We start from the raw sequence: 12,282 nt of genomic DNA, 5'->3' as shown, positions 1-12,282 counted from the left end.
ATGAAATTGAAGCACAACTCAGTCGTCTTTGCACTGTAAAAACTAAGATGAGAATATTCTCTTTTGCTTTTGCTCACTGATAACTTTGTGTCACTGCGCAGATGCTGTAGCTCTAAGCAACAGCGACATCAGATAACATCAGTTTTCACATTGCACACTAAATCTCCTCTTTTTCATGTTTGATGTCCTGAAATAAGAATAATGTTGAGTAAATGCTGCAGCTTGCAGCGCCATGGTGCATGAACGGGTTTTTGCATGCGTGCTCTGAATCAAGCTCGTCATTTCTGGAAGCAAATTCAGTGGAAAAAAGTGCAGACATTACAGTATAAGGGCGAGACGGATTATCTAGTTTCCCCGGCACAGTTTAGTTACACCTCTCCACTGATGAATAAAAGGGAGAAAAAAACAGTCTGACATTCATTTTTGATTCAAAATTGAATATTAAATGTTGTTTAGCTGGGCGGGGCAGGACGATGGTGCAGTGGTTGCCTCAAAGGAAGAAGGTTGTGAGACTCTGAGACATCCTCCCACAGATCAAATACCTGCTGCTTGTTTAATGGGCTGACAACCATTACAGGGCTTAGTTCAGCTCCTCAGGTAAGAGGACCTCAAAGCAGAATGACACTTAGGGCCTCACATTACACATTACAGTGACAAACCTTGCAACCTCAGCATATTGTACAGTTTGCAATGCAAAAACAAAGAAAGGAATATTATGGATTTTGTCTACCTACATATTTCACTGTTTCACACATGGGAAGCACATGAAAAACCAAATTAAAATGAAGTAATCAATTCATTTTCTATATTCTAGTAATTAAACTTTTGGTTACTAGTCAAGACAGTAATTGTTTTGATCCTTGCAGATACAATGTGGTTTTTCTCTCCTATTTCTTGTCTGGTATGGGTTTCAAATGGTATACCGTGCTGTTGTCTTATATGTAACCGAGGTGTTTCTGTGCATGTGTCACAGAGAGACAGAGATGATAATGACACATGGGATCAGATGTCCCCCTCGGTGGCCCTGTGAACAACATCTGGAACCGGTCCCTTCCTGGTGACATTACACAACCAGCCTAACCTTTGGCCCCAAACCGGCTAATTAGCAGCATGTCCCTCCATAAGTGCCAAGGTTCCCTCTTTTTCTCTCTCCCTCCATCTTTCTCACTGCCCCCTCTCCACCTGTTGCCTCATGTCACTGTGAGTATGAATAAGGTTCTGAGTGGGCGAAACAGTCACTGAAAAAGTTTCCTAAACACTTCCAGGACATTTTTTTTTTTCACAAGAAGGGAATGCCCACTCATCACAAAGGATTTCTCTGTTGTATAGGCCCACATGTGAATTTAAGTTAGTGTACAAGTGATATTTATGACAGTGTTATATCAGGGCCTGTGTTTTATCGACAGACAGGACAGGGAAAAAAGGTTTTCATGAGCTATTTTTGTTCAACTCCCTCTCCCTCTCTCTCTGCTTCTCTCTGGTGGATCCATGTATCTCAGAGGTGATCATCAATCTAACAGACTCTATTATTACTTTTCAACTAAGTGCTTTGATTTCCAGCCCACCCAGAAGATTAAACCCCCTTCTTCCTCTCTCCCCTCTCCTTTCATTCCCCACTTATCTTTTTTCTCTCCGCTCTCCTTTTTTATTCATTTCCTTGCATCTGTCCTGTATTTCTTTCCAAAGTGCTTTGTTCTTTCTGATTTTGAAATATACTGTACTGTATGGTTCCTCTATTCTTTTTAAGACTTTTATACTTGAAGAAATGTGGCACACTAAAGTGGAAGGTTTTCACTGTGTGTTTCTAATTGATAAATTAGATAATGCCAGTTTGGATGCACTGTGACACCGGAAGCAACAGGGCTAAAGGTCAGCTCTCAGGAGACACACTTCTTATCCTTGCACACTTCAGCTGTGCAGCCTAAGGCTCTGCTCGCACATACAAGATCATCCCAGGAGGGAAAACCTGCAGCTTCATGCAAACTTGTCATATTTCAGTGTAACAATGAACAGTTTATACAAGAAAAAAAAAAAAGTAAGTGAACAGGAAGCACAGGATTATCAGCAGTGTACCCCAAAGGTTTCCCACTGGAGCTCCAGAGACTTCTGTTGTTTGGACTTGGCCCTGAGTGGGGTGGTGCATGTAGCATCAGTGTGGAATGATGTGGAAGGCCAAACAGGGGATTGTGGGTGCCAGGTATCTATTACATCAGAGAGGACCAAGGCGCCAGTTTGCCATTTGAGACGTGACACCCCCCCCCCCCCCCCCCCCCCCCCCCCCCCCCCCCCCCCCCCCCCCCCCCCACCACCACCACCACCACCACCACCACCTCCGTCCTTGCACTTTATTCTGTTAACTGGCAAGATGTGCTGAAAGTTATGCGGACACTATGAGCACAACTGGCTAAACTGTGATTCTTTCATAGTCTGACTGCAGGTAAAAAAAAAAAAAATATATATATATATACACAAATCAAATTTATGAATTTATCCTGACTTAAATCTAAAAAGAAAGCTGTACTTTTACAGTTTGTATAATTGCAAATGTTGGTTAATTTCCAGTTTATAAGAATGCACATCTTTATTCCTGTAATGCATAAAACAGATTTTTTTTTTGTATCAGTGATTTTATTGTGAACCCCACTTCAGGTTGCATGGCTTTGAACAGCGCAGCTGTCGCTACATAACTCGGAGTTCTCACTCAAGACAAAGGTTAACTTAAAATGTATAGTTCTGACAGGTGAGCCATTAATGTAGCTGGGAACGTAATTTTCACTCTGACAAAAGGTTCAAAGGATGCTTCTTGCATAAGTAAGAAAGAAAGAAGGAAAAAAAGAAATCAAGTTCATGTATAAATCCATATTTTTCAGTGTTTTTATGAGGAATAACTATTTTATTAATATTTTAATTAAAAGACTCATTCAGGGTCCCCTGGGATCCTCGAAACCTTGGGGAACCAAGAAAGATCAGCACCACTGTCTCCTCCCAGCATGTGGTAACGCCCTCTGACCACGGAGATAAAGAAGTCTGCACAGTTAGTTTTTCCTGAACTTCCAGCGTACGTTTACGCGCCCTGTTCGTTCTTGTTCAGCCTGAGACTTCTGCTCCCATGTTTTGAGCCCGTTCCAGTGGAAGACAGTTCAAATATGTCCACCGGGTCTCTCAGCGATGTCGACGACGAGCTCCTGGACGGCATCCTGAAGTTTGGCTCTTCCGGTAAAGACTCCAACGAAAGCACGGAGGAGAGCTCAAACTGCGAGGGCCCCTGCGCAAATGAGGAACGGAGAGATGCGCCTGGCAAAAAACGGAAGACAACCTCCAGGAAAACGGCGCCCAAGGGTGTGGCACAGCAGGAGGGCAAGCAGGTGCAGAGGAACGCGGCCAACGCCCGGGAAAGAGCCAGGATGCGCGTCCTGTCCAAAGCCTTCTCCCGGCTGAAGACCTCCTTACCCTGGGTACCACCGGATACCAAGCTCTCCAAACTGGACACACTACGTCTGGCGTCTAGCTACATAGCGCACCTCCGACAGATACTGGCCAACGACAAATACGAAAATGGATATATCCACCCTGTTAACCTGGTGAGTTAAACGTTCTGCTCCCCCCAGTTTCCAGTTCGGAGTTTTTTGCTAATAATTTAGTCAAATACAGATTTAAAAAAAACCCCAAGATTATTTGAAGATTGCTTTTAATTTGGTTTTATTAAACTTACAACTGAATTTGTCGTTATTTTAACGTGGCCTGCAAAGGCCACTCCAGGCCTTAATTACTAGAGCAGCAAAAATGACAGGTGAGGGTGACAGCTCAGCCGGGCAGGTGCACAAAGGAGGTAGAAACAACCTGCTTCATGCACGCGTAATAAATGACAGTTTAGAATCAATGAAGGCTACAGACCAACAAGTGGGATTTGAAATAATTTACTGAGTAAGTTCATCGTTAGGTCGTCAGTGATTTGTTGGGGAGAAAGCTGAAATTAATGTTGCAATGACCCAAATATTTTAAAACTGCGCAAAACGTAACGTAACGTGATGCCAAAATAATAATAATAATTAAAAAAGCGAGAGAAAGGGGAAACGGTTATTCAAAAGACAGTTTAATAAACGCCAGAAATAAATTTAATTGAATATGAATATTGGTGTATTTAATCGGTCACTATGAAGCCAGATAACATGAAAGAATGATCCATTTTATAGCCTAACGTTGCTGCTTCTATGACTATAACATGTTTTAATTCAACGCAACAACATCTATAATAGTGTTTGCTCCAAAAGAACTGGAGGTTATTGTGTCATAATTATTAGTTCACCTGCAGGTGATTCCACGCATATTTGTTTTGAATTCATGTCTGATTTCGGTTGAATTAGTTGTGTGAATATATCTAACTGGTTGCGTTTTCCTCCGCAGACGTGGCCTTTCATGGTTGCAGGTAAACCGGAGAACAATTTGAAGGAGATGCTGAACTCAACCAGGTTGTGCGGAACTACGGCGTCTTGATGGAGCTCAGCAGCCAGCTTTTGGCCTTTTTTTAAAGGAACAATGGGGGGAAAAACTATAATGACTGAAATGCAAGTCTCATCTCCGCAGACTTTGAGTGGGAATAATGGGAGGAGTTTGTCCTCTCTCCTTCGTTCCCGTAAAAAAAAAAAAAAATCATTTATTTAAATGCATTGTCATCTTTTATCTTTGCTGGTTCAAAGATAAACTTTGTACTTTAAACTGCTTTTAAAAAAAATAATCTGCAGATGCATTTTTTTTTTTTACCGGTGCCGGCCTGTTTTTACGACTGTCTTATGATGGGTGGATGATTAGATGGATGGCTGGATAAGCACATGAAAATTTAAGTATCCACTGTCTCAAATTGTTGTACAGATTACATGTAGTATATGAAATATATTTGTACCACTTTTACACTCTGTGTAATTCATGTTTTATTTATTTTTTTCTTGTGTGGGCCAATACTCTGACCTGGCAACCCTCCTTATCTCTCCGTTCCTGCAGAGCTTGAGGCCCAACAAAGTGTCGGCACAGATAGCCCGAGTCTCCCTCTGTTTTTTCAGAAAGATAACGGTGGACGAAGCAGCCATTACATAAACAAACGGTTTGCCTTCACAGATTCTGTGGGCGCTATAAAGGAGTTAGTCTTCTTGTGGCGTAAACAAGCCAAATGAAGCTGATTTCGTTGCTAGCTTCGCAGGAGAAGGTAAATAAACAGGGTGCCAGTGTGAGCCGCATCATTTTTGTTACGGAATTTTACTTTTTATTATTTTAATCTAATTGTTAGGGCTGTTTAATAACAACATATGTTTCTAAAGCTACATCACTAAAACATGAGCAGCCTCTCATATGTGGTTGGCTTAATTACATTTAGTCTTATTAACTCTGTGCGGGCACTGATTGGATTAACTAATTAGTATTCAGCCAATCAGAGCGCACTGGAGGTTGATTTTTTTTCTTTTTAAGATATAGAAAGCCCGCGCGCAGAGAGCTTTAGTCCCGCCCAGACCAGTTGTTTTAATTTGCTCGGGTTATGACCGCTGTGTTACATCACGACGACAGTTATTTATGCGCTCCGACACAAGGCCTCTCTCCCTCTGTCTCTCTCACTTTTCTCACTGCGGTTTATTGTAGATTTAAAAAAAAAAAGGAGGTCACTGATTTTTACCAATTCCGTAAAAACAACAGCCTAAACACCTAGGCTGGGACCTCACTGACCTCTGGAGGTCAAACTCTTCTTAAAACACGTTTTTTTTTTTTTTAAATATCACATTAAAAATATAATGAACTTGTTTTCATATTTCTAGAAATATGGGCTGTTTAAAGAAGATCCCAGGCCTATGTTATTATCCTAGCTACATTTTATTTTCCGCTGGCCTTTTTCTAATTTTGCCAGATAGCCTGTTTTCAATAAGATCATCTTTTGGTAAATTTGGTAAATAATTTTAGGCCCATCCTACATACAAATTCTTTGATCTGTTGATGAGACAGTATATTGGCTACATTACTGTAGCTTGACTACTAATACTAGAAGATCCTATAATCGAAATGAGAATGCTGAAAGTCTAGCTGCTTCTTTTTTGTTTATTTATGCCCCCAAAGTGTTACGAGAACCAGCCAGCAAAAAGTAAACTCCCATATTCTCACCAGAGCTTTCACTGAAATGCCATCTAACTCTAACCTGAGCCCTTCTGCTCTTAAATGAACATTTGTCTTTTGGGATATGGTGACTTTGATTAAGAAAAAAGGATCTGAGTACCCTCATCGATGAGTAAAAGAGCAAGGCACAAACATGACGTCTGTGAAGTCAGTCACTGTTCAGTATTTTGTTTAGTTTATATATTTTATGTGTGAACTTGGAAAAAAGTAATTTTATAACATTGCTAACTGATGCTCCACTTATTAAAAAAAAGAAGCGTTGTACCAACAGATGGAGCATTTTCAGTTTTCTTGATTTTTATGCTATTGTTGTTTAATGATTAAGACTACTTCCTACTTTCTGGGGAGGGGGGGGGGGGACTTTAATCACACACACTTGTTACTTGAAAAAAGAAAAAAAATAAGGACAGCAAGAATATCCTTTAACAGGAACAATAAGATTAAGTGCCTTACTAATAAAAGAGTCCCACCGACATCACTTAAAGGACCCTCACCTAATACATCAGCAGCAGCATGGCGGGGGCCTCGCCGCCACCCCAAAGGGACCACCATGGAGAAAATAAACTTGGCTGCCTCTCTCCTGGCTCCAGCTGCAGGGAGAGAGCAGGAGAGGAAGAGAGATACAGGAGGGAGGGAGGGGTCTGCATGAGAGCAGGGCTGGGATTCCCATACTTGCTAATTGTTTTGTTGGATGGCTGCCCAAAACTGTGGTGTGGAAAAGATCCACACACTAAAGGGAGGAAACATTTAAAAAAAATCATGTTTGTTCCAGCTGATCCCATCATGTTTCACATCTGCATGACCCTCGTTTTTCTTTGAAAACACAAACTTGATCTCGGTGTGGCTGCATGTCAAGAGGTATTATTGCCACTGCAGTTTAATGGTGAAGGCTATGATCAGGATCTTGCACTTCCTAGAATCGCTCTCTGTCTCGTCATATAATTGACATACTGGCCAAGTGAAACATCCACAACCGACGATGATCTTTTCATTTATTTAAAAGTGATTTAGTGTAACGATAACTAAACTCACTGCAACAAACAACAGCATTTAACTCTAAAGATCACACTTGTCCATCCATAATGCAGTCTCTGCACATCGTGCATGCAGTATGCAGAGGCTGCCACCTTCTGGACAAAATTTAAATGAGGACAAAACTCAAGCCAGTGTGTGAAAGTGTCTTTTCAATTTATTCCAAAACATTTTACTTTTCTGCAATAACAGCTATTTGTTGGATAATACACAATTATAATATTCACAATGCACAAGAGATGATAAATACTTGGATTATTAAGAGGACTGCCAGGCATAGCATGTGGCAAACATCTGATCTCAAATTAACAAACTGAACAAAAATATTTCGGGAAAATGGTGAGTCAAATAAGTATTTATTTTACTTTTCTTTTGTTTATTTTAATGAACTTTTTTTTAAAAATCTGCATTGATTCATAATATATATCAAAAAGCAAGAACAGTTTAATGTAATATTTATCATAGATTGCATTTCCTTCTGGAAGAACCAAATTAAGTCATCCCAGTCATCCCTTTATTTATGTAAAAAATCGTATCTAACAAGCAATATGATGCATATTATGCTTGGCTTGCAGATAAGATAAGAAATCCCTTTATTAATCCCTTTATTAGTTTCAAAATAGATTAAATGTTCTTGATTTTCCATAATGGAATACTTGCACCATAATGTTGCACATAAGCTCAGGTTAGTTTGGATAGTTTTTCCCCTTATTCTTCTTCTTTCTTCTTCTTCTTCTTCTTGTTCCCTTTAGGGGTCGCCACAGCAGATAGTCTTCCTCCATCTCACTCTGTCCCCAGCATCCTCTTCTTCAACGCCAGCCCTCTGCATGTCCTCCTTCACTACATCCATGAATCTTCTCTGTGGTCTTCCTCTTTGACTCCTGCCTGGCAGCTTCATCTTCAACATCCTTTGTCGAGCATATCTACTGCCACTCCTCTCCACATGTCCAAACCATCACAGCCGTGCCTCTCTAACTTTGTGTCCAAACTGGTCAACCTGAGCTGTCCCTCTGATGCACTTTTTTCTAATTTTGTCCATTCTGGTCACTTCCATGAATCTTATCGTCTTCAGCTCAGCCCCCTGTCTTTTTGTCAGTGCCAACATCTCCAAACATACATTGTAGTAGGCTCACTACCATCTTGTAAAACTTCCCTTTCACTTTTGCTGCTCTCCTTCTGTCACAAATCACTCCCGGCACTCGTCTCCACCCACTCCACCCTGCCTGCACTCTCTTCTTCACCTCTCTGTACACTGTCCATTGCTTTGGATGGCTGACCCCAGATTTTAAACTCATACCTTCACTACCTCTGCTCCTTGCATGTTCACTTCTCCTTCTCATTCACACACAGGTATCCTGTCTTGTTTCTACTGACTTTCATTCCAATTTGTCGAGAGCATGCCTCCACCTCTCCAGGGAGTAAGTGGAAGATCAGGTCAGGCCCTCCGAAAGTATCAGAAAATGGATGGATGGAATTAGTGTAGAATACCCGCTGTGGTGTGGGAGCTGTGGTGGCAAGGGAGCAGCTGACAGTAGCTTTTAGTGAGATATTACATAGTTCTTCATGTTGGTGCCATGGATATCTTGACAGAGGAATTAAGTGAATGAATGCATGCCATCACCATCAACCTGATTCACTGTGAATGATTTAAGCTCACTGTATTACTGTAGTTCAATTCTCCTTTTATACCAGCAGATGGCAGCAGAGGAGTCTGCTTCATGAAAACTTGGGACTCTTGAGAAAGTGCTGAGGGAACAGGGAGAACCAAGACATGAAGAAGCACTGATGATTTACAAACAATGTAAAGATGGTATACTAGTGCAGCAACTAAATGGAGTGCAGTAACCTGGACAAGCTGAAACTGAGGTAGTTAGCTGAGCTTTATTATGAGAACATTCTCATGTGAAGTGAAGATAGGTCTGGTAATGTCCTCTAGGTGCCACTGAAGGCCGTCCATTTCCATAGAACTGCCAGTGGTGGAGTGTGCTAGTTTTTGCAGCAATTGCAGCAGTATACCCTGAATGACATTTAGTAGACAGCAGTCAGTAGTTTTGTGCAAGCAGTCTCACACAGTGTCCTGCATGATCTGCTGCAGGCATTATGGTGGATCTGCTTTCAAATAAGAAACAAGCTCTGTTTGAGTACAAGATTCCAATTTGAATGTAAATCTTCTAAGAACAGAGGCTTAACAGAGGTTTGATAGGATAATCTGCTTTTCAATCCTGAACTGTATCAGTTAGATCTCCGTTTAGCACATGAACAGGATTTGTTAAGCTTCACCATATGGAAGACAATATTTGAGTAAATGTTTTGGCGAAAGATTTGCTGACTGCTGTGACTGCTTGGCTTCTTTATATTAGATTGGTCACAACAAGTGCACACGAGTTGCTTTAAATTATGCACACAAAGCTCCATGCTCAACTTGCATTTAAAAAAAAAAAAAGAAAAAATTGTCACATAAACTAACATGATTAAGGCCGGGCAACAGCTGGTAGTGGTGTCAATTTGTATCAGCTGACATCACTGCCTGAGCAGACTGGCACAGCAACCACCAGAATAGAGGAGATGCCAATGATAGCTGGGGCCTGCCCAGATCACACTCATGCTCATGTTTATTGGTGTGTGTGTGTGTGTGTGTGTGTGTGTCGCTGTTGGCATCAGTTTGTGATTATTAAAAAGGGCACAGCAGGTGCCTGCCATCAGACTTCTGTCCTTTACGTCAGTGGAGTCATCTATGGAGTCAACAGCATGTCTTCATCACCCAAATTGTTGATATCATGGAAAACTCCTTTTATAGACTGACAGAACTTCTTAAATGGTGAATTTATCCAAATCACCTGGATATTTATCACTTATCACCTTTGACATTAAGTGCTTCAGGTTCTGTATTGTATTTTTTCTGTGTGACATTTCTCCTCAGAAGAACAAACCACTGTGACTCCAACAAGACTCATGGTGCTCTTTGAGATGGAAAACTAAACACCACTGATGGAATGTAACTAAATAGAGAACCAGTCAAAAGTTTGGGCACACTCACCGTGTCCAAACTTTTGACTGGTACTATATATTTACTTGAGTACTATACCACAATTTGATTTACTTGATTAACTTTATTTCTATTTACACCACTTTCTACTGCTACTCAATCACATTTCATTATTTTACTTTTGTCCTCAAAACATTTATCCGACAGCTTTAGTTACTAAAGATATTGCCATACAAAACATATGAAGAATATCTTTTGTTATAAAATATCCAACAGTTTGTACACTTAAAGCTGAAATGATTAGTTGATTTATCAGTTAGTGAGTTGACTAAATATTTCACTCACTAGCCACTTCATTAATTACAGTTTGCTAGTACCAGGTTGGCCCCTTTTGCCTTCAGAAATGTTAATTCTTCACAGCTTAGATTCAAAAGGTGCTGGAAACATTCCTCAGAGATCCTTATTGACATGATAGCATCACACAGTTGTTGCACATCTGTGATGTGAATCTCCCACCACCCAAGGTGCTCTATTGGACTGAGATCTGGTGACTGTGGAGGCCATATCTGAGCTTGTCACATGGTGTGTTATCAGGCATCAGAAGATGAATACGCTGTGGTCATAAAGGGATGGCCATAGCAGCTATACTCAGGTAGTGTGTGGTAGTTAAAAATGCCCATATGGTACTAAGGGGCCCAAAGTGTGCCAAGAGAATATCCTCATACATCACAACATCACCACAGCCTGAACCGCTCATACCGCTTGTTGTTGCTCACCGTGTCGAACCTTGATGACCACAATGTACTCATCTTATGATGGCTGCTTAAAGCAGGATAACACACCATGCTACAATACTGAACTGTTTTTTTATGCCTCCACAGTCACCACATCTCAATCCAATGGAGCATCTTTGAGATGTAGTAGAATGGAAGTTTGAAAATTTTGGATGCGCAGCTGACAAATCTGGACCACGGTGTGATGTCAGTATGGACCAAAAATGCTTCCAGAACCTTGTTGAATCAATTCCACTAAGAACTGAGGCAGTCCTGAAGTTAAAGGTGGGTCTGCTAGCAAGGTGTACCTAATAAAGTGGACAGTGAATGTGTATAGACAAGGACTATATTTACAGGGTAATTTACAGTAAATTCGAAAAACACAAGTTATTGAAAAAGCACAGACTTACATTTTATTCCCAGATTTTCCAATAAAGTCACTTAAGAATGATGTTCCTGAGACAACCTTCAGAGACGGCTAGAACAAGATCCGTCCAGCCTGGCTCTTTAAACCATCCCCATCCTCCCGAGTCCTTATACAGAGCACAGTTGTAAAATAATAAATTTCCCTGGCGAAACCAAAATATAAGCCTAAGTAGATGCTTGTGTCTTCAGCCTTGAGGCACTGGCTGCAGACACGAGTTAATGTAGCCTCACATTCAGCAGACTGTGAAGGAATTTGACCTAAACATGGTGGTTGTCAGCTTGTGCTTTGGTGATTATGTTACATCAGCAATTAAAAATCACTATTATATATGTACCACCTGCAACTAGAGGCCTTAGTTAACAATGTAACAAGAAAAAAAAACCCCCACCTGATAATTATTTGTTTAATTTGCATCTTTGCTGCAGCCTCATGAAATTTAAAGGAAAGGAGTTTGACGTTACTTCAACATGGCTGGCTGTTGGGCCTTTGTGGGGAAGAATTTTTATAACTTCAAGGCTCTGATTAAGATTTTGCTCAAAGCTTTGAAATGCAAAGTTTTGTGAAGCGCTGTGTTGTAATTGGATGTTTAGGTCTTAGGAAGTTTTGATAGTCAAATGCATTCTGGGATCAAAGAGCGAGGAAAGGGGTAAAGAAGGTCACTCTAAGAAACACACTCACAGAGGAACACATATCCGTGCCGTTACAGCAGTGTTAGTAGAAGGAAGGGGGCGCCCGACTAATGATGTTTTCCCAGGTGGGCACAATTACCTGTGTGTGGAGTGTGTGTATGTGTGTGTGGCATACACACAAGCCTCTGCATGTGGGTGTCTGCGTGTGCACAAGAGTTATCCGCATGTTGTTTTTAGTGGATTCAGGTCTATTACAATTAGGAAGACATGAATCAAAGCCTG

The 12,282-nt window shown here is 40.9% G+C and overlaps 1 protein-coding gene across 1 annotated transcript; it reads left to right on the top strand.

Moving 5' to 3' along the window:
- The first annotated feature begins 3,062 nt into the window (after positions 1-3,062).
- Positions 3,063-4,908, top strand: tcf21 (transcription factor 21). The gene is made up of 2 exons (XM_030721777.1): positions 3,063-3,581; positions 4,405-4,908. Exons 1-2 carry the CDS (start codon positions 3,147-3,149, stop codon positions 4,492-4,494), a joined length of 525 nt encoding a protein of 174 aa, XP_030577637.1. The 5' UTR covers positions 3,063-3,146; the 3' UTR covers positions 4,495-4,908.
- Positions 4,909-12,282: the final 7,374 nt, after the last annotated feature.

This window comes from Archocentrus centrarchus, chromosome 24 (genome assembly GCF_007364275.1).
Source record: "Archocentrus centrarchus isolate MPI-CPG fArcCen1 chromosome 24, fArcCen1, whole genome shotgun sequence".
Lineage (NCBI taxonomy): Eukaryota > Metazoa > Chordata > Actinopteri > Cichliformes > Cichlidae > Archocentrus > Archocentrus centrarchus.
This window is presented reverse-complemented; position numbering and strand designations above follow the sequence as displayed.